The 24,584-nt window shown below is 37.7% G+C and overlaps 1 protein-coding gene across 1 annotated transcript; it reads left to right on the top strand.

Annotated features, from left to right (window-relative positions):
- On the top strand, window positions 1–24,584 carry LOC131946419 (glycine receptor subunit alpha-2). Its single transcript, XM_059307166.1, has 9 exons — window positions 1–269; window positions 15,544–15,632; window positions 16,083–16,150; window positions 16,939–17,180; window positions 19,514–19,596; window positions 20,736–20,912; window positions 21,900–22,091; window positions 22,873–23,084; window positions 24,151–24,584. The coding sequence occupies exons 1-9, from the start codon at window positions 157–159 to the stop codon at window positions 24,319–24,321; spliced, it is 1,347 nt and encodes a 448-aa protein (XP_059163149.1). The 5' UTR covers window positions 1–156; the 3' UTR covers window positions 24,322–24,584.

Raw genomic sequence — 24,584 nt, 5'->3', positions numbered from 1 at the left:
AAAAACAACGAAAGAGCTAGATTAATCGAATGAGATTACTAAATCTTTAAATGTTATCATTTTAATATTTAAAAAAAAAGATAACAGCTGAATTCCAGTACTTTAATCTCAAATTTGGATTAAAATATTTTGATTTCCGGTGTTGGATTATCATTGATGGTTATTCCTAGTGGCGTCATGAATTGGATTATCGAGTACACGTTCCTGTTGTTGCTGTTACCTGGGCTTACCTGCACGGATGGCTTAAAGTCGGAGACCCCGGAGAAATTGTGAGTACACCTTTATGAGAGCTAATGGAGTCATACCTTGTGAGTACACCTTGTTTCATGAGAGTGTTTGGAGTCATACTTTGTGAGTACACCTTGTTTCATGAGAGTTTGTGGAGTCATACATTGTGAGTACAACTTGTTTTATGAGAGTTAGTGGAGTCATACATTGTGAGTACACCTTGTTTTATGAGAGTTTGTGGAGTCATACTTTGTGAGTACACCTTGTTTTATGAGAGTTTGTGGAGTCATACTTTGTAAGTACACCTTGTTTTATGAGAGTTTGTGGAGTCATACTTTGTGAGTACACCTTGTTTTATGAGAGTTTGTGGAGTCATACATTGTGAGTACACCTTGTTTTATGAGAGTTTGTGGAGTCATACTTTGTGAGTACACCTTGTTTTATGAGAGTTTGTGGAGTCATACTTTGTAAGTACACCTTGTTTTATGAGAGTTTGTGGAGTCATACTTTGTGAGTACACCTTGTTTTATGAGAGTTTGTGGAGTCATACTTTGTGAGTACACCTTGTTTCATGAGAGTTTGTGGAGTCATACATGGGTGTGGTCAGTGTAGGTGTTGTCAGGGGTTACGTCTTGGTCATAAGTTGTCTGGGCAGTGATTGATTTGTCGGTGTAGGTATTGTCAGTGGTTTTAAGTTAACGTCATAAATTGTGTGGGTGTGTGAGTGTGGGTGCATGTGTGTATGTATATGTGAGTGTGTATCTGTGTGTCTATGTGCGTGAGTAACCAGTCCCCGTTGTAACTTCCTCCATACAGTTTGTAAACTCTCACTTAACATTTGCTTACATCAATCTTACTGCTACGTTTTTGTATCCGGGTTATAAATGGAAAGGGGGGGTCATTAATCTATTTAATAATACATGACGTCACGAGGGCGTCTCACCCCCTCTCCCCCTCCTTCCTCATTCAACTAAAGGTTTCGCATATCTTCATAAAGAGACGGACTTTTTTTTTCATAAAATGGAGTCCCATAATTGCAATTACACTTAAATATAACAACCATACTTATGAAAACTATCTATTCTCATTCACTGTAATTCGTCATCTTCTCAATCCCCTCCCTCCTGCTACTTCGTTTATTTAAAGATCGAGGTTTTTATTTTCTTTATTTTTCTGTTTTTTTTTACCTTTTTCCTTTTTTTTCGGGGGGGGGGGGGGGGGTAGGGGGTAGAGCATTAGAGCATTGTCATAATACCAAAATACCAAAAACAGAAAAACGCAAATTGGGAATATGTAACTAAAATCCCAAAACCGTCTAACTTTCTTTCGCTCCAACTCATAAAACCCCTCCCCCCCCCCCCCCCCCCCCAAGACCCGTCCATTCCTCTAGAGATAAATAATCCCACTCACAGTGTAGACATTGTCCGTTATCTTGGCGATTTATTGGCCGGTCTGTATACAGTGTGGTGAGTAATACTCGGGTTATTGATTTGTGTCCTTACAAGGAGAACTGGCAACACTGTAGTGTTTAAAGTAGCGAGTGGTGTTTAGATCTATAGGGATGTCTAGATCTGTAGGGATGTCTAGACGTGTTTCTACATCTATAGGGCTGTCTAGATCTATAGGGCTGTCTAGATCTATAGGGCTGTCTAGATCTATAGGGCTGTCTAGATCTATAGGGCTGTCTAGATCTATAGGGCTGTCTAGATCTATAGGGCTGTCTAGATCTATAGGGCTGTCTAGATCTATAGGGATGTCTAGATCTATAGGGCTGTCTAGATCTATAGGGATGTCTAGACGTGTCTAGATCTATAGGGCTGTCAAGATGTGTCTAGATCTATAGGTCTGTCTAGATCTATAGGGTTGTCTAGATCTATAGGGATGTCTAGACGTGTCTAGATCTATAGGGCTGTCTAGATGTGTCTAGATCTATAGGTCTGTCTAGATCTATAGGGTTGTCTAGATCTATAGGGCTGTCTAGATGTGTCTAGATCTATATGTCTGTCTAGATCTATAGGGTTGTCTAGATCTATAGGGCTGTCTAGATGTGTCTAGATCTATATGTCTGTCTAGATCTATAGGGTTGTCTAGATCTGTAGGGATGTCTAGACGTGTTTCTACATCTATAGGGCTGTCTAGATCTATAGGGATGTCTAGACGTGTGTAGATCTATAGGGCTGTCTAGATGTGTCTAGATCTATAGAGCTGTCTAGATCTATAGGGTTGTCTAGATCTATAGGGCTGTCTAGATGTGTCTAGATCTATAGGGCTGTCTAGATGTGTCTAGATCTATAGGTCTGTCTAGATCTATAGGGCTGTCTAGATCTATAGGGCTGTCTAGATCTATAGGTCTGTCTAGATCTATAGGGCTGTCTAGACATGCGTCTTGATGTAGAGGGCTGTCTAGATATTTTTTCTAGATCTATAGGGTTGTCTATACAAAAGTCTATATGTTATAGAGCTGTCTAGACATGTAATGCTTGTTTTATTGACTTGTATAATTATATGGAGGGCTGTAAACAATGCACGGTCTTAACTAACGAGTGGTTGATTCACATCTGTCTAGACCAATAGGACTATCTAGACATGTCTCTATACCTACAAGGATGTTAAGATATGTCTGGTTCTGTAATGATGTTCAGACTAATGTATAATTGTATAGGATTGTCTAGACATATACCTACATTTGTAGACATTAATATGGTTGGATAGAGAGAAGCTTCATGTGTACAGCTTGAAAGACATGATAAAAACATCCTTACTTTATGATATACATGTGGGGTATTCTTCGACTTTGCGGCTAAAAGATACGATTTTCAAAGATACTAGGTGTATGAGAGGCTTAATTCCCTTATATTGTATGATTTGTACGTGACGTATTTGTTGTATATAATGTATGTGTTTAGTGAGGAATGTCGTCTTGTATCTTTTGTCCGTTATATTTTTGTGTTTGTTATAGGCCTATATGTTGTATGTCTTGTATGTGTATTCAGGGCGTATGTGGGCGGGTAGATATGATGTCACGAAATAACCCGTGTGTTAATTGAGTAGACTGGGCATCCATCTTGGATAAAAACAAATCCAAATGCCATAGCAACTTATCACCCGTGTCAAGCGTCAACACGTGACTTGATTTCTGAGAAAACCTGTACGTGTTTGTACAGAAAGATAATTGAGGAAATGTTTAGGCTGAGTTATGTCCCTTGTGTTTGGGTTGGGCTAAGTGAGATTATACCTTGTGGCGTAAGCTGATATATGGTATCGAGAGGGATGGATTGTTGAATTTTCATTTTATATATATATATATATATATATATATATATATATATATATATATATATATATATATATATATATATATATATATATATATATACATATATATATATATACATATATATACACATATATATGTATACATATATATATATATATATATATATATATATATATATATATATATATATATATATATATATATATATATATATATATATATATATATATATATATGTATATATATATATATATATATATATATATATATATATATATATATATATATATATATATATGTATATATATATGTATATATATATATATATATATATATATATATATATATATATATATATATATATATATATATATATATATATATATATATATATATAATCATAAAAAGTGACAAGTAAACAAGACAAATCAATAATGTACCCCCGTAGCGCCCCTTTGCCCATGTGCCACCTATAATGACAATGTTGTATTGGATGTGAATGGTGGGATTAAAACCAGGATGTTGAGGGCGTCCTATGTGGGATTAAGCTCCACAGTTGCTAAGTTGGGCTAAACGTAATATACTTAATGTGAATAAAGCTGAATAAAACCCTAACTAACTGTTGTCTAAGGGATGCGTTACGTCACAAACAGTACATTTCAAAAGGAGGACTTTGAAGCTTATTGGATGAAAATAACAGGAGAATTCTTCGGTGGTTTTTTTTTAGATGGAGAAGGAAAGGGAATGAGAGGAAGAGAGGTGTGTGGGAGAGTGAAGCAGAGATAAATGAGGGAGAGGTTGAGAGAAAGTGAAAGTAAGGATAAGAAAAAGAAGGGGGAGGGGTTGGGGGGGGGGGGGGAGAAAGATAAACAAAAACATATTGTAATAATGTTGGGTTTAAATCAACTATACATTTATATAAAATAAACAATCGCATATGCAAGATATAACATTTTCATCAGTCTAATACCAAGTATTTAATCTAACTTACAAACTTTCTTTCGTCCAACAATTATAACTTTAAAAAAAAACAATTTTCTTTAATCCAATAACGATAACATTTCCAACATTTAATTTTTTCCCCAACCGTGACAACGTATACAACGTACACCTTTCTAGCAGTGACAGTATATTTATATACAACCATGTTTAACAAAACTGTTATAATTACTAATATACAACTTTCTTAAGTCTTACTGTGATAACTTATAAAACATACAACTTTCCTATGACCGGGCTTACATATTGAACACACACTCACATCAACTGAAACCTGACTTATCCTAAACTGTTAATTAATTTATAACTCAACCACTTAACATTTAACAAACACCAGACATGTTTGAAAATCTTATTTACAAACAATACTTCGCTGCATGCCAGAAATAATGTATCAACACGGGCGATTACTCCTGGCTTGCTGTGGGGTCGGGAGGTCAGGCTATTTTTATCCTTTTTATGGATATACATGGGAAGCAACCCAACCCAGGGAAGTAATCTAGTTAAACTATCTACAGGAGAAATCGATAATATCAATAATTAATATCCTCCTCAATAAATAAAAAAGATAATTACCCTCCCCTATCATACACTACAGGACGGGAGTAATAGGACACAACCTGGGACGGCCTATGAACCCGCCCCCCTGCCCTCTATTTCCTGGCCTGATTCCGTTATGTGGAACTCGACAAAAATCGTAACACAAATCATACACTAAACCACATACGCAAGCACAGATACAGCCACACGATTATATACACACATATACACACACGACCAGATACACGCACACACGAGTACAAAATCACACACAAAGTATATACACATACAAAATCATACACACAAGAACCACATATATGCGCAGATGTACAACCACACGAACACACGATAACACACACGGTTAACCATACGCACGCACGAGTACAAAAAAAAAACACAACCACACACAAAATAACCGCACATACGCACACAAAAACAGCCACACAAACACGCGAGAATTCACTCGACTACATACAAACATACACACACGACTACATACAAACATACACACTCGGCCATTTGCATACGTCTGTAAACACGACTACACACATGACCACACTCGGACACACACGCGAGCACACACACGACCACAGACTACACACAATAACACACACACACAACAACCACACACACACACACAACAGCCACACACACGACTCCAAACAAGCACGACCACACAAAAAAAACAACTAAAATGTTTAAGAGTTTTTATCCCCTAAAACAGGGGTCTCCAAACTACGGCCCGCGGGCCGGGTGCGGCCCGCGAAGTCCTCTCATACGGCCCGCGGAAATCTTTTTGTCCAAGGAAAAGTGGTGATGGCTGAGGATCTTTGCCCAGAAAAATTAAAGACATGCCTGGAAGAAACTGGCCCCCGAACTGAAATTTGATAGTTAATGCGGCCCTCGGACTGAAAAGTTTGGAGACCCCTGCCCTAAAACATCGTTAAGACGGTACGTGTTCTGATCAAGCTGCGACGATTTAATCCTTTATGGAGCATGTCAAAATATGCGCGGATTCTGTACACGCACAGTCGCCGTATATGTTCTATTGCAAACCAATCAATCTACAGTTTATCATGTACACTACGCTCTACAGATTATATATATATATATATATATATATATATATATATATATATATATATATATATATATATGTGTGTGTGTGTGTGTGTGTGCGTGTGCGTGTACGTGTGCGTATGTGTGTGCGTGCGTGCGTGCGTGCGTGTGTGTGTGTGTGTGGTGTGTGTGTGTTTGTTTGTGTGTTTTGGAATTAATAAAAATTTCAATGAAATATCTATATGTAAATATTATCCTTGTCCCGAATTACAACGTTGGTGCATTACTATACTCATTATTTGACACAAAAGACAGATGTATATTTCCATTGATAGCTATTTTTTTTTACCCTTAAGGGAGGGTAGGCTACATATTATATAGGATTTTTTTTTATTTTATTTTTTGCCTCAGACATGTAATTTACAGCGTCAGTTGTGTGTTCGCTTTAGCATTACAGTTTTCATCATCGGCTTGTGAGGACTGATACAGATTTACAATAGTAATATTTCTTTCTTACTTGTAGCCTGCTTTCATTCATTTAAGATGGTTTACTTATACATAGATCTAATACAAAACGTCTAAATATCAAAAAAAAAATTAAAAAATAAATAAAAAACAACATGAAAATGCAAATGTGTAATTAAATGATGATTCAAGGGATTTTTTTCCCTCGGCGTGGTGGGTGATTATATAGGATTTTTACATAGATTAGTAGACGTAGAGGAAAGTTAAGAATTATAAATAGCAGTTATGTTGCTTCAAATAGAAGATTTTGTGTTTAAAAAGTAATACGATCAGGATTTGCGAATTACCTTTCAAATATTAGTGATTGAAAAAGCTTTAATTTTTACAACGCATTTGAAAATTGCAAAAACAAATTTTTAAATGAATTGTTTTATATCTACATGTTATTATAGTTTTCTTTTGTGTGTTATCAAAACACTGAAATAATTGAAAAATTGAAATTTGAGACGCAGTTATATCCCTTTAGGTTGGTAAAATTGAGCTGTAAAAATAGTGTGCGCTCTTCTTGTATACAATCCCTTTATGTTATTTTTAGTTCAGTGGAAATGTTATGAGTAGCTGCAAATAGAACAATAGTTGATGAAAGCTCTCTACTAGCGAGTAACGTTGTCGCTCACTTAAAGATGATAAGATCCCCGTTTTGGGGATTTCCGCAGCGAATTTATAAAAGGAAATGCATGCTATTTTCTCTTTGGTTGTGACCACGTTCTATTGATCATTACATCTAAACACACGAGCGTTTTATGGGCCACATAATAATACCAGGGCCAAGTATCAAAACAATGGGCCACCCCATTGGACATATAATCTAAACACAAGGCTATCTGATTAACTTGAGACTACACAAAGAGCAACTTCAGACAGACCAATCCTAACTACAGACCCCGCATATAAAAAGCAGGTTTCTTTTAGACATTTTTCTCCTTGGGGGGGGGGGGGCCTTAAAACTTCCGAGAGGCACTTAAAATTTCCGGGGGTCGGATACTGGTTAAAGTATATATTTTCTATATAAATCATTTTTCCATATTTCCTTCTAAGGGGGTGGGGTGGGGGTGGGGTGGGTGGGGGTAGTGGGGAAGTGTTCCGGGAGGTAGATCCCCCTTCTGAAAGAAACTCTACTAAACTGTAGGTGCTGACTCTCATACTCTGGTTAGCACCTAGGGTAAACTGTTTCTTCCAGACTTTTTCCCTCGGGGGGGGGGTGTGGGTCTTGAAATTTTAGGGGGGGGGGCGGACTAAAATTTCCGGGGGGGGGGGCACTATTAAAAGTATATATTTTCTATATAAATTCCATTTCATTCGGGGAGGGGGGAAGTAGACTTTCTTGAGGGTGGGGGGAGGGGCTCTGCCCCGAAGAGATGCATGTAAGAAACTCTGAGGGTAAATCAGGAAAAAAGATCAGTGTCAGGATTTTACCGACACAAACAAACAAAAAAAAAACCTGCCCACCTCATTAGCCCAGTAGAGGAAATCCACCTTCATGTGTGTCTCGGCAGAAACGGAAAAATTAAAACGTCTAAAAATAGCTCAAAAGGAGTAAAACTGTTCATTGATAAATCACTTTAGGAAACGGAACAATACACCGCTCTGTGAGGGGGTTTTGTAATGAAAAAAATGGGAATAGCAGTTGGTTTCTTTCTTTCTCTCTAATGGGATCATTAAAATGTAATTTGTTTGCATGAAAAATAGATTTTTTTTTCTTTAACTGAAAATAAAATTAAATGGTTTTTTTTTTCTAAGTTTCAGTGGCGGCGTATTTTTATTTAAACGCTAAGAAGAGGAAGTATGGATAAAGATGGGCGGGGGGGGGGTGATGTTCAATGATCTGCTACTTTGAAATATACTTTGTTATTAGAATACAAACATAGGTAGTGCAACGTAATTTTAGTGGATATGCTGGTGAAATAATGTACACGAACACAATAAATGCATGTTCCAAACTTATTAACATTCAAGGGGGGAGGGGGGTCAGTCATGGTAAACCAAAACATTTAAATGTAAATTCTGACTGATACATTGACTATGATGATGTATTTCATAAGAAAGAAACTGCTTTTTTTTAAATTATTATTATAGTGAGTTTGAATTTTTTTTTTTACTTTCCTTCTTTTCAAACTCAAGTTCAAGACAACATTAATTAGATTGCTTCTATAGTTTTTAACTATGCTTATCTAAAAGACATCAAAAGTGATTTACCGGCTCAACTTTAGCAATATTTGACATGTGTGTGCAACATATGTGATGACTCAGATATAGAATTAAAAAAAACTGAACTATATCAAATAGAAGAGGACTCAGATATAGAGTAAAAACTGAACTATATCAAATAGAAGACGACTTAGATATGGAATAAAAACAAAACTTACTAAGGTCATACTGAATGTAATCAAATCATGGTTGCTATCAATAGAATGATAACATTAGCTTCTGTTGGAAGACAAGTTTTCTTTTAAAAAATTAAAGGAAACTTTTTTAATATATTTATTAGTGAAATGTTATAACTGGCACTTTTAATTCAAATTTGTGGGAGGGGGGTAATTTTTTTAGAGAAGATCCTGGCATTAAAGTTCCTAGTACAACATTAGTTAGGAGTCCGGCCTAGATGGTGCTAATAAGGATTATCGGTATTATTTGTCCAAGTGAGTGGTAAATAAACGTATTAGGATTAATTGACAAAGGTTGTGGTAAAGAAGACCAGACGATAGTAAAGTAGGTTTTTGTTATTATTTGGTCAAGGTGATGTAGGGTTTTTTGTGATTATTTGTTCAAGGTGATGTAGGGTTTTTTGCGATTATTGGTCAAGGTGATGTAGGGCTTTTTGCGATTATTTGGTCAAGGTGATGTAGGGTTTTTGTGATTATTTGGTCAAGGTGATGTAGGGTTTTTTGTGATTATTTGTTCAAGGTGATGTAGGGTTTTTTGCGATTATTGGTCAAGGTGATGTAGGGCTTTTTGCGATTATTTGGTCAAGGTGATGTAGGGTTTTTGTGATTATTTGGTCAAGGTGATGTAGGGTTTTTTGCGATTATTGGTCAAGGTGATGTAGGGCTTTTTGTGATTATTTGGTCAAGGTGATGTAGGGTTTTTTGTGATTATTTGGTCAAGGTGATGTAGTTTTTTTTGTGATTATTTGGTCAAGGTGATGTAGGTTTTTTTGTGATTATTTGCTCTAGGTGATGTAGGGTTTTTTGTGATTATGTGGTCAAGGTGATGTAGGGTTTTTTGCGATTATTTGGTCAAGGTGATGTAGGGTTTTTTGTGATTATTTGGTCAAGGTGATGTAGGTTTTTTTGTGATTATTTGCTCTAGGTGATGTAGGGTTTTTTGTGATTATGTGGTCAAGGTGATGTAGGGTTTTTTGCGATTATTTGGTCAAGGTGATGTAGGTTTTTTTGTGATTATTTGCTCTAGGTGATGTAGGGTTTTTTGTGATTATGTGGTCAAGGTGATGTAGGCTTTTGTGATTTTTTGGTCAAGGTGATGTAGTTTCTTTTTGTGATTATTTGGTCAAGGTGATGTAGGGTTTTTGTGATTATTTGATCAAGGTGATGTAGGGTTTTTTGTGATTATTTGATCAAGGTGATGTAGGGTTTTTTGTGATTATTTGATCAAGGTGATGTAGGGTTTTTTGTGATTATTTGATCAAGGTGAAGTAGGGTTGTTTGTGACTATTTGGTCATGTTGGTTCTCTCAGTTAATGTTGATTTGATGGCGCCCCCTGGTGTCACTCAGGTAACGGATTGTCTGTCAGATGCCGACACTGTTATCTCCCCTGTCAGATTGCAATCAGTGACGTTGTTTACTTCAGGGCACGTGATGTAGGTAATGTGACATAATGTGGGGGGGGGGGGGGGTGAGTAGATCACACGTCTACAGGGTCACAGTTGTGGAGAAGTGTGCGGGGTGTTTGTTTATGTGTGTATGTGTTTGTGTGTCCATGTATGTGCATTCGTATTCGATAGCTATAATATTGTCGTACTTCACTACTCACCTTAACTTTTACACACACACACACACGCGCACACATACATACATATACAAATACTTGGATTCTATAACAAAGCAGAGTATCAGGTTTTTTTCAACACACACAGGAGGGAAGGGGGAGGGGATATAGAGAGGTTGATATACAGAGAAAAGGGTAAAAAGCGGTAGTTAAAATAAGACTGAGAGAAATGAGTAGATAGAGGTGTATATATAAAAACAGAGAGAAGAGGTAGAGAGGTGGATATAATTAGACAGAGAGAAGGAGTGGACATAGATGGATATAGTAAGATACAGAGAAGGGGGTATAGAGATGTGGATATATAAAAACAGGGGATGCAGAGAGAGGTGGATATATAAAGACATAGAGAAGGGGGTAGTGGTGGATATATAAAGACATAGAGAAGGGGGTAGTGGTGGATATATAAAGACATAGAGAAGGGGGTAGTGGTGGATATATAAAGACATAGAGAAGGGGGTAGTGGTGGATATATAAAGACATAGAGAAGGGGGTAGTGGTGGATATATAAAGACAGAGATTAGAGAGTAGAGAGGTATGTATGTGTGTGTTTATGATTCTGCCGCTGTGGAGTAAGATAACTCCAACTAACCCAATACTCAAACGCAACCATGTTTAGTTAATCTGTATCTTTTGACTCCGGGTTCAAGTCAGTAGACCGTCCCTGAGGTCACACAGCTCAGAAGGGTACCTGAATCACGTTAGGTAAAGTAAATTAGGCCGATCATAGTGCTGACCACACTATCCCTTCATATGCCAAGGTCACAGAAATAAGTAAACTCTACCGCACTTGCCCCATAGACCCTCAGGTTTGGAAGCGAAACTTTTGTAATATGCATCCTTTATTGCCGACTTCTGCATTATGGAACAAAGAGATTGAGATGCAGAGTTGTTTTAGTGACCCTCTCTCTCTCTCTCTCTCTCTCTCTCTCTCTCTCTCTCTCTCTCTCTCTATCTCTATCTCTTATTCTCTCGCTCTCTCACACACACGCACTTACAAACTTCTAAACGTATTGAAACGTTCACTAATAAGGAATAATACAAGTTAAACACACATTTTTTTAAAAAAAAACTTCTTAATTTCCTAAATATGTGAAACATCAGACAATGTTATCAATTAAGCAATTTATTATTAAAAACGATACTCATCTAACCTTCATTTTTTCGACCGTGAATAGGTGAGTTACCGGCCCAGAAAACCAATAACTCACCTCGTATTACTTTTTACCTGTGTATCTACACCACTAGGGAGCGCAAATATTGCCCCCACCCCCCATTTTTAACTAACACTGCCGGTGCCACTAGGCACTAACCCAACTTGACATTTGAAACATGTACGGTTTATTTATAGACGCCTGGGTTAATTTGATTGCAGTTTTGGTTCAGGTGTTGATGATGATACTCACCAGGTACCAAGGTTGGATTGTAAGGGAGAGGGAGGGGGGCGGGGGGCTGAAGTCATGGAGTGACAGGGGTGCAGATTGGAGGAAGTGTGGGGGGGGAGTAATTAATGAGTGCATGTAATGAGTTGTTCGAGCGTTGGATTAATGAGATTAGATGGATTAGGGAAGGGTTTGTAGAATAAATGTGATCGGGGTTGGTGGGTTGGGTAAGTGGTGATGGGGTAGGGTGGAGGGGTTGGAAAATTGGTTTTTGATGAAGAGTTCTTTTAAAGTATGGTTAAGTTGTGGGTGTTGGATATAGGGGTTGAATGGAGGAGGTTGAATGGAGGGGTTGGATGGAGGGGTTGGATAGAGGGGTTAGATGGAGGTGTTGGATGGAGGGGTTTGATATATGGGTTGGATGGAAGGGTTGGATGGAGGGGTTGCATGGAAGGGTTGGATGGAGGGGTTGGATGGAGGGGGATGGAAGGGTTGGATGGAGGGGTTGGATGGAGAGATTGGATGGAGGGGTTGGATGGAGGGGTTGGATGGAAGGGTTGGATGGAGGGGTTGGATGAAGGGGTTGGGTGGAGGGGGATGGAGGGGTTGGATGGAGGGGTTGTATGTAGGAGTTTGAAGTGTTTTATTAAAAATATAATCTACACTATATTTCAAACATTCCTCACTTGTAAACCCCACCTAAATCAAACATTCCTCACATGTAAACCCCATATAAATTTGTTGAACTATGTGCTCAGGGATGGTAGCTTAGACGGACGAGTTATGTTGCGTGGTTAAGGGTTCTAAAATTACTTTTGGCTCATACACTAGAGGCAAGTTTCTAAAACAACCAATCCTAGCCTTCTCTAGGAATGACACAATAGACAACATCCTAGAGAAAATAGCGAACTAACATTATGGTTTTTTAAATTAGGAGACTTAAAGATAAACCGGCACTGGTTTTTGGAACTGACTACGTGGACGCCTGCCACTTTTAAATCGGATGCCCTCTCTAAAACTGCTGGCTGCCAGAGGCGTAGCGATCTATTCTGGCGTCTGGTTCGAAATATCAATTCTATGTCCCATATTCATATTTGGCTTTCACGTTGGTAAAATTGCGCCCCCTCCCACAATTTGGAAAAGTCGCGGCGCTTTTTATTACCATGTCACATATCTGGTGTAAAAAACAGTGAAATAAGTCCGAAAAAGCCAAGTAGCAGTCTATTTTCTTAACATCGACTGGAGAACTCAGTAATGCGGCTCAAAATATGATATTTAAATATATTTTTTTACTACTTTTTTGGCGCTCTCTGGGGTCGGCGCCCGGGGAAACTGCCAGACTTGCAGAGTTTCTTACAGGCATCTCTTCGGGGGGGGGGGGGGGATGTTCAATTCTCCCCCCCCCCCCCCCCGGAAAAAATTCTACCGCCCCCCCCCCCCCCGAACGAAATGAAATTTATATAATTTATATAGAAAATAAATACTTTTAACAGTGTCCGCCCCCCCCCCCCCGAAGAAAGTCTACCGCCCCCCCCCCGAAAGTCTCAAGTGCCCCCCCCCCCCCCGGAGAAAAAAGTCTGGAAGAAACACTGCTGACTTGCTCTCCCCTCGCTACGCCTCTGCTGACTGCATTTCAGTTGTATTAAAGAAAATATTTCACCCTAGACGAAGAATATGCCACTGTTAAAGATAAATGAAATGAAAAGGTTAACAGCATTTAAATGGTAAATCCATTATTTCAAATTTAAATGTGAAATTAATGTCATATTGTTAAATTAATCTTATATTAAATTAATGTCATTCGTCTAAGCGACGATAAATACAGTGTCATCAAATACATAACAAGTTGTTTGTTATCATAGTTTCAAACCTGAGGTTAAAACTGTAGCATTGTAGCTGCTGATGTGACTGCCCGTGAATGTTCCCTTCTTTACAAGGCTGTAGAAGTTCAACCAAATGTAACTACACACTTTGTTTAGCTCGTAGCCACTGTGAGACGGTGGAGTTATGACAAACGAACAGGTGTCTTAAAAATTTAGTTAAATGCTATGTAATTAAATGGAGGTGCGTATTAAGCTTAAGAACTTTTTAGACGTAATATATATGGTTCCCAGAAAAATGCACAATAGGAAAACTTTGCAACGAAAAAATGCGCAAACAGAACAAAGCGCAATCGATAAACTGCGCAACGAAAAAATTAACATACAAAAAATGCGCACATACATTGATGTCATATTTCGTGGAAATATCTTTTATTATGCTACAGTGTACATGTAATCGCTCTTTGTTAATGTCTGTAAATGCTCGATTGAATAAAACAAAAATGTGCTTGCCCACTTTCTTGTGCGCATTTTTTCCGGTGCGCAGTTTTCCGTTGCGTATCTTTTCGATAACCAATATATATATAAAATATATATATATATATATATATATATATATATATATATATATATATATATATATATATATATATATATATATATATATATATATATATATATAAATATATATATCATGTATGTATGTTTGTGAGTGTGGTTGTGTGTATTGGCGTATTTGTGTGAGTGTGTGTGTGTGTGTTGTTTTAATACATATACAATGTAATATTTAAATTTGTTACATTTTGATTCTTTAATCTTCGTAGTGTAATGTAAAGAAATATAGTAAGTTTCTGTGGCAGTCCTTAAACTGTTGTGAAGTTGTGTCATCGTGATCAGCTGGGCTACAGCGCCATAGTTATCTGTGCTTATCCAGCCCACCATAAACGTCACCATTGTGAATGTGTGTATTGCTAGTGTGTTTTGGCTATGTGTGTGGTAGTGCCTTGTTTATCTACGTATTCGTGTTATAAACGTGTTTCTTATAACGCGGATTCTCAGAGTTTCTTTCAGGCATTTCGTTGTGCTGGATAAGCACAGTCCCGTCCCATGAAGTACGTCTAACCCCCCCCCCCCTCCTCCCCCTTTTAAGCACGTCCAAACAAAATAGAATGTAAATACAAAATATTATATTTGACCAGTGTTGCCCCCCCTCCCCCCCCCCCACAGAACCACGTGTACGAAATATAATTTATTTACATCATATATACTTTAACCAGTGTCCGCTACCCTCCGGATATTTAAGTCGACCCCCCCGCCTCATAGAGTTTCTTCCAGGCATCTTTTCCAGGCATCGCCGAAGAAAGTCAACCCCCCCCCCCCCGCCCCCACCGTCGAACGAAATGAAATTTATATAGAAAATATATACTTTTAACTGTGTCTGCCCCCCCCCCCCAATTCGTCCTCCCCCCCCCCCCCGAAAATTTCAAGTGCCCCCCCCCCCTGGAGAAAAAAAGTCTGCAAGACACATCCCCCCCCCACCCAAGTAGAAAATTGTCTGAAAGAAGCACTCCGGATACTATCATTTTAGTGTGAATTATAGTTTTATAATATATGCCTAATGTTTTATTTTTGTTTAAAAGCTGCGTGTTTTGTTTTTTTTTTCCATTTGTTTTGGTTGACATGATTCAAGTTTTTAAAAATCCTCTTCAGAACGAAATCCACTGTTATGGGCAAAACAATGATTCAAGCTAAATCCAGCAGAAACGACCTCAAGATCACTCCGCCTAACTACGACACAGGTAAGGTCGGTTTGTGTCTTGGAATAATGTAAATGATGTGAAGGTCTTTGTAGATTTGGAATATAGACCTACCGTGGACCTGCATTGTTAGTAGGTTGTTCCCAGAAAATGCGCAAAAAATAAAAATTCGCAAATATAAACTGATCAAACTAATGCACTTTCATTGTGTTATATTTTGAATAAAAACATATTTTAATAAGCAACAATGTTTACTGACGTCTACAATGATCGATTTAAAAATAAATTCCATGTGCGCATTTTCGTGTGCAGTTTCACATTTCGCAGTTTACCGTTTCGCGTGTTTCTTGTCACCCTAAATACACACTAGCTCGCGGATATCGGTTTCGCATGTTCCTGATCACCTTTAACACACACTTGCTCTTTAGTTTAACGATTGTCTGATGTTTGATGATTTTCTGATGTCTGATGATTGTCTGATTTTGATTTCAGAAGAACCAGTGCGAATCCAGGTTCTGTTATACGTGTCCAGTATTGATGACGTGAACGAGGCTAACATGGTACTACACTCATATCTGTTCTGTTGTTGCACATTTAGATCGTGGAACGCTTATGTAGCTTTTAAAGGAAGAAAAGAGACATTATAAAAGAGACATTTTTTATAAAAAACTTGAGATTAATTTACGACTGAAGCTTAAAATTATTTCAGTTCACAGTGAACATTGATTAAAAAGAGGGATATATATATGTATGTATGTATATATATATATATATATATATATATATATATATATATATATATATATATATATATATATATATATATATAAAACTAGACTTGAGTTTAAAGAAAAGAATAAGCTTAATATTATGTCGGTGCTATAGTGTAAGGATTATCAAGGGTTATATTCAGAAGCTAGATTTTTTTGTGGGAGCTTATCTCAATGGGAGCTTAATGTTTTGCAAGAGCTTAATATACAAGCCAGGCTTGCTGTTTCTTCATTTATCTTAATCTACTACAGACGGGAGCCTTTTTTGTCTTAACTTGAGCTAATTAGGCGATTCCTCGATTGATGTGGGTCTATTAGGGTGGAGCTCATTTGACTTGGGTTAATTAGGGTAAAGCCCATTAGGTTTTCATCTATTAGGATGGAACCCATTATTATTGTACATCATTGGGATGAAGCTCATTTAACAAGAGCGGAGATGACTGTCCTTCTTAACGACTTATTTTCAAACCTTTTCCTTGAGTTAAATTTTATACCACATCACCAAAACTCATGTCAATGTAAATCTTATTAAAATACCGTACAATGAACCTCTCGCTTCCTTTTTCCCTAAATTCTAGGACTTTACAGTCGGCATTCTGCTCCACCTCAGGTGGGTAGATAGCCGGTTCAACTCCAATTACGCCGATAATTATTTCAAGACGCATAACTCCTCCATCGACTTCGACTCTGAGAACATCAAACAGGTCTGGGTGCCGGATATTTTCTTCCCCAACGAGAAGCGGGGGTCGTTCCACAACATTATGTCCCAGAACCAGATCATGTCCCTGAACCCTAACAGTACTCTACTGTATATCTCCAGGTGAGAAATGTTTTGATACTTAAATGGAATCTTAACACATGACTTATATACATAGTATCTCCAGGCAGTGGCGGATCTAGAAAAAAAGGCTCCCCCGCAAAGAAAAAATTAGGGCCCCTATATATATATATATATATATATATATATATATATATATATATATATATATATATATATATATATATATATTTATCCTAACTGAGTAATTTAGTCTACTTCATTGCAATAATAACCATTCTGAGAGAACAAACCAGAAAAAATTTAGTCCAAACTCGTTGTGTGATACCTAAATATCATGAAAATGCTGGTCAAAAATATATAAAGACGTTAGCTTGATTCGTGAATGGTTTCTCGCGTTATGTTTATTTTTTTCATTTTTGGCTTTTATAATATCAATTTTGAAAACATTGATTTTTAAATCTATACTATTGTATAGTACGTCTTATTTACGTAACAATTCAGAGAATCAATTGCTTTTTAATATACATAGTACAAAACTATTTAAATGAGCTCTTGTAGATTTTAAAATATTTTTCTACGCAACAATCTCTGCTATAGTAGACCTGTTGTTTTTTTTTTTTTTACAAAACCACTTTCAAGATGCATGAAAAACATAATTTTTGAAAAAAAAACTAAATGTTTTTGGTCGGAACTGGGCCCCTAAACGTCCTGGGCCCCCCCGCATTGCGGGGTCTGGCGGTATAGTAGTTCCGCCCCTATCTCCAGGTGAAAAATTTCTTGATACTTTGGTCGAACCTTATATAACACCTTAGGTATATATAAAACCCTCTTGTATATCTAAAGATGAGAAATATCTTAATACTTAGGTGGAATCTTAAATAAAACCTGAGAAATGTATAAGACGCCCGTATATCTCCATGTGAGAAATGTCTTGATTGTTAGGTGGAACCTTAAATTACCCCTGATACTTATATGATATTATATAGTTTGCATATGTATACATATATATAAATATATATATATATATATATATATATATATATATATATATATATATATATATATATATATATATATATATATATAATGATTGCATAATGATATATAATATCTAAAGATGAAATATCTTGATACTATGGTGGAACCTTAAATTACACCCTAGACAAATATACCATTGTTATACATGTCAAGGTTTTAAAAAAAATTCCTTATTCTTATGTGGAACCTTCAGTTAAATCAGAGTTTATCTAAAAATCCAAAATTGACGGTCATGTTTAGCGATGCCCAGTATTTTACATAATTCATTTTTTTTTTTCATTTCCCTTCTATGATTTTTAACAAAGAAAGACTCCAACAAACGATACACGCTATATTAGTTGTTTTTAATTTATATTTTATGAAGAGCAAACGTCAACAGTTTCAAATGTTCACAATCTCCTAAATCTATTTTCAATAAACCGGGAGTGATCTCCCCTAAACTTTCTCGAATATTCTAATATAACATTACGTTGGATGTCAACTCGGAATATAGACATGATTTTTGTTTACTTGAACTTTTAAAAATAGAATAAAATCTAGTAGAAAAAAAAATTGCGCATCAAGCGAGCACCAAAACCAAATGTGCGTAATAGTGCGCAATATTATTAGTACTTTATAAATTTACATGCGTTTTTTGAGAAATCGGAAATAGCGTAAATTAGTACTTCCAGTCAACGGAAATTACTCAAAATTTGATAGAAGGTAGAGAATTAGATCTTTTACTTACATGTGAAATTTCATTTATCTATCTGAATTAGTACTCAAGTTATAGGCTTTTGAAAAATTCAAAGTAGAAAAAGTACCACTTCCGGTTATCGGAAATCGCTCAAAAGTTGATACGGATCTACGATTTTGATATAATACTTATATATGAAATTTCATCAACCTAGCTGTAACGGTACTCAAGTAATCGTGTTTACACACAGATAGACACACAGACACACAGACACACACACACACAGACATACGGACAAGATTGCAAAATTATGTTTTTCCGTATCAGTGAGGTGTAAAACGTCGAGATTTGTAAAAATCTCGACTTTTTTTTGCACGATTACAATACTTTCTCTATACTACGTATATACGAGAAAGTAAAAATGGTGTCTCGAAAATGTGCAATGAAAATAAATTAAATAAACTTCCCTTTTCTGACCTAATTATCAACTGAGCAGATGAAGTAGAGTTCAGATGTTTCTTGACCTCGACATAGATCTAGGAAGAAATAGTATGGTCGGGAATATGTCCAGCAGCCTATACTTTCCCTAACACAAGTCAGATTACGTGTTTTAGTCAGTCAATGTTCTGAATCCACTCTAAATCTGTTGCCTTCTCAGACTGACCATGACCCTAAGCTGTCCTATGGATCTCAAGAACTACCCATTTGATAAGCAGATATGCACCGTATTGATCATGAGCTGTAAGTTTTGTTGTCGTGTCTATTACTTTAGTTGGTGCCAGACATGCTTAAGTTGGGGTTATTCCTGCCTGGATTAGAGTGTGTTAGGGATATACATGTCTGATAGGACACTGGGTTAGTGTATGGGTCAGTGCTTTGTCTGCCTACTAGGACAGAGTGTGGGTTAGTTTTTTTTACAATTTCGCAACGTTAGTTTGTATCTTTGTTAGTGGGTTTGTAGCAAATCTTGTAACTCAACTTTGATCAACTTCTAATGTAGCGATTTTGTTCAAATTTTTCAGAAACCTTATTCTTTGAGGACGATGCATGAATATCATTTTTTAAAATCTTATTAGACATTGGATTAGTCGTTAAAATCGAATTAAGTGGTTTTAAAACTAAGGAAATATATAAATATTAAACGCTAACGATCACGGTTTGAGTGAATGAAATTATCGTTTTCTTTCTTTTTTCACTAGTCGCTTACACTTACAGAGATGTAGATTTTGAGTGGATGAAATTATATTTCTTTCTTTTTTCACTAGTCGGTTACACTTACAGAGATGTAGAGCTTGAGTGGATTAAATTATCGTTTTCTTTCTTTTTTTCACTAGTCGGTTACACTTACAGAGTTGTAGAGTTTTAGTGGATGAAATTATCTTTTTCTTTCTTTTTTCACTAGTCGCTTACACTTACAGAGATGGAGAGTTTGAGTGGATGAAATTATCGTTTTCTTTCTTTTTTCACTAGTCGCTTACACTTACAGAGATGTAGAGTTTGAGTGGATGAAATTATCTTTTTCTTTCTTTTTTCACTAGTCGGTTACACTTACAGAGATGTAGAGCTTGAGTGGATTAAATTATCGTTTTCTTTCTTTTTTTCACTAGTCGGTTACACTTACAGAGTTGTAGAGTTTGAGTGGATGAAATTATCTTTTTCTTTCTTTTTCACTAGTCGGTTACACTTACAGAGATGTAGAGTTTGGGTGGATGAAATTATCTTTTTCTTTCTTTTTTCACTAGTCGGTTACACTTACAGAGATGTAGAGTTTGAGTGGATGAAATTATCTTTTTCTTTCTTTTTTCACTAGTCGGTTACACTTACAGAGATGTAGAGTTTGAGTGGATGAAATTATCTTTTTCTTTCTTTTTTTTCACTAGTCGGTTACACTTACAGAGATGTGGAGTTTGAGTGGATGAACGGGACTGAGGCCGTGGAGATTCAAACGGAATCGCATTTCAAGCCAATCATCGTCAACAGTGATGTGATGTTGCCGCAGTTTGAAATCAAGGACGTTCGCGCTAACTTCTGCAACCGCCGCTACCACCAGAGGGAAGGTGAGTTGTTTTGGACAGAGTTTCTATCAGGCATCTATTAGGGTATCGAGGGGGGGAGGCTTCGTCCCCCCCCCCCCGAAGAAAGTCTAACGCCCCCCCCCCCCCCCCTCCGAACGAGATGGAATTTATATAGAAAAGATATACTTTTACCAGTGTGTCCCCCGTCCCCCCCGAAAAATGTAGACCACCCCCCCCTCCCCCCGAAAATATGAAAATATCAAGTCCCCCCCCCCTCCCCCCGAGAAAAAAAAGTCTGAAAGAAACACTGGTGTTAAACTCGGGTGTTCAGTTGCCAGGGTGTTGTAGTGTTAACTTTTGTGTCAGAGGTTTATAGTGCAGTACATTTTTATGTCACAGTCTCATGGGGGAGGGGGGTTCAAATTTTTTACCATTATATATATATATATATATATATATATATATATATATATATATATATATATATATATATATAAGATCTTATACGTATACTATCGAAGATTACATATTTGCACTTTGCTTTTTCTAAAATTCATGCATATAAACACTTTATTCTTAAATCAGTAATCACATAACTATGAAACTGTCATAATTTGTCCTTCCATGTCCTATCTTGTCCAAATTTGTTCATTAATTCCGTCACTAACAAGTGGAGTATACTTTATTATTATCCTGCGGACGTTGGGTGTTAAAATCTCGCGCTTTTGGCGCACTTTGACATGGGGAAACACGGTCAAAACATCTTAAAGGGAGGTAACAAAATGGCTGCTATGGTAAAAATGTTTTTAAGGTACGTTATCAAAGACTAACAAGTATATTAATCAGGCAGTGTGATGCAAGGTAAATCGTAAAATCTGGATTTAATCTCTTTTTATTGAAATAAAAATTGAAGAGAACAAAGACTTTGATATCAACCTTTTAAAATAATAAATTGAATCATTTCACTCTATTTCGTCGTCTATCTTGCCTTCCCTTTAAAAAAAATCCCCACCTGGCATGTCTCCCCAGGTAACCATAGCTGTCTGCAAGCCGAGTTTCACCTGGCCAGGAACATCGGCTTCTACATGGTCCAGATGTACATCCCCAGCGTGCTCATCGTCATGCTCTCCTGGATCTCCTTCTGGCTCAACGTCAACTCGGTGCCTGGTCGGGTCTCGCTGGGTCTGCTCACGGTGCTCACCATGACCACACAGAGCTCTAGTAAGTTGTGGGGGGTGGGGGGCACGGGGCTCAAGTAAGTCGGGGGGGGGGGGCACGGGGCTCAAGTAAGTCAGGGGGGGTCACAGAGCTCAAGTAAGTCGGGGTGGGGGGGGGGGGGCACGGGGCTCAAGTAAGTAGGGGGGGGGCACAGAGCTCAAGTAAGTCGGGGGGGGGGGGGGGGCACGGGGCTCAAGTAAGTCGGAGGAGGGGGCTCAAGTAAGTCGGAGCGGCGGGGGGCAGGGAGCTCAAGTAAGTAGGGGGGAGGGCGCTGAGCTAAAACAAAGTCAGGCGGCACGTAGCTCAAATTAGTCGGGGGGAGGGGCGTACCAAGCTCAAGTAAGTCGGGGGGGGGGGCGAGGGGGCGCTGAGCTAAAAAAATTCGGGGGGCACGGAGTTCAAGTCAACAGGCTGGGGGGGGGGGGTTGGGGCACGGATCACAAATAAGACGAGGGTGCACGGAGCTCAAGTAAATCAGACTTGGTGGGAACAAAGCTCAAGTAAGTCACACGGGGATGTGGGGGGGGGGGGGAGGGGACGGATTTCAAGTAACAAGGGGGCACGGAGCTTAAGTAAGTCTGGGGGCACGCCGCTGAAGTAACTCGAAGGGGCACGAAGTTCAAGTAGGTCAAGAAAAAAAATGCGCAAAAAAAAAATATGCGCAAACAGAAAAATGCAGACACATGAATATGCTCACACATAATAATGCGCAAAAGGAATTATTTTGTGCGAAATAGAGTTTTTATATTTACAAAACACTAATACCTATTATTTTTTCTACCAGACGTCAACGCAGCTTTACCGAAGGTCTCCTACACCAAGGCCATTGACGTCTGGATGTCCACCTGTCTCGTGTTCGTCTTCGCCGCCCTCCTCGAGTTCGCCGTCGTCAACGTCTTGAGCCGGAAAGACACAATTCTTGGGTTCTCTTTACGGGGACTATTCTCAATACCTAAAGACACAGAAGCAGAGGAGGGGGCTTTAACGGCGCCGGAGGTATGTCGTTAACTGTTTTTTTTAAATAAAAGAATAATACAAAAGCCTAGTTAGTGGTACTTAAAAGTACCGTCAGTAGATACAGGGTTAATTATCTACCGTCTCAAGTTTTAGCATGCCTTTATTTACGCCTAATTTACTGACAGCTAGTAAAGAGCATTAGGGGAATGAGGTGCGTATTTGGTATGTAGCTATGGGTTAAAATGTACTAATTTTTAACGGTTGTGAAAGGGTTAACTTAAACGCTGTTCAGCTAGTATTTTTAAAGACCGATATGGGCATTTTGTCGCCAACTTATTTTTTTTTTAAATTCATTAATTTTTTATTTTTTATTTTTTTATTTTTTTTTTTTTACAAACCGTTGTAAAGGCGCTCTCTTTTCCACAGCTGCTATAAACACAATTATTGTCAGCAAACTTCTCTTTAAAATATGTAAATATTTAGCACTGGCATATATGGACTTATAAGGGCCCCAAATGGGAAATAGCTTTCGTCCTTTCCAAATCTAAGTCCGGGCCACATATTGAAAATAGTTTACCGCCTAATCAAATTCAATAAATGCCATATCGGTGTGGCCTGTTTATTCCTGGAAGCAATCCACCATCATATCGTTACCGTATATTTAACAACGTTACTAGCCTCACGATTTCCTAAACACGGTTAAACCGCCGTAACCAATAGAGGTTAGTGTAACATGTGTAAACAAAAATATCAAAGTCTAACCCTTCCCCCCCCCACCCCCTCCCCGCTCCCCCACAAAGAAAAAGCTGGTCTTATATCAAACGTACGTGGTTTACCTGTAGCGCGCCAGGCAAAGCAAAAAGTTGCGATAATGTGATTAGTTTTGACGCAATCCTGTCGGCTGCTAGCATCTCCCAGCGGGGAAACCCACAAATGAAGAAAGACAACTCCCAATAACTTGTCTACATTGTGAAGCTGAGTGTAAAAACAGCCGAAATGTTTTTATTATTTCTATTTTTGTATATTGTGCCTCAACCATAAAACAAATTAGCGATGTTTATAAAAAAAAAAAAAACATTCTTGTTCTCTTTTTTTTTTAAACCAGGCGTCGCCTACTTTGGATAACTTCAAGAAAGATACTTCAGGTAAAAAATTGTTTGCCAAGCGAGGCATTGTGTATGCGGAGTATGTCGACGTCATCGCCCGCTTCCTGTTTCCGGTATGTTTTTCCGTGTTCATCATGAGCTACTGGCTACATTACGTCAACGCCGATTGACATGATACAACGATTTATCCTTTCCTGGCAGTCTCTTCCACAAGCTGGTTCATCATCTCGATACTAAGTTTCACTCATTTTCTAAGCGGAAATCAAATTCTATCAGAATATAGGCCCTATGTGAATGTATGCGGAAATAATATTCTGTTAGCATATAGGCCCTATGTGAATGTATGCGGAAATAATATTATGTCAGTATGTAGGCCCTATGTGAATCTATGCGGAAATCAAATTCTGTCAGTATATAGGTCATATGTGAATAT

The sequence above is a fragment of the Physella acuta genome, unplaced genomic scaffold (assembly GCF_028476545.2).
Source record: "Physella acuta isolate Inbredline_101_S28 unplaced genomic scaffold, ASM2847654v3 ptg000560l, whole genome shotgun sequence".
Lineage (NCBI taxonomy): Eukaryota > Metazoa > Mollusca > Gastropoda > Physidae > Physella > Physella acuta.
This window is presented reverse-complemented; position numbering and strand designations above follow the sequence as displayed.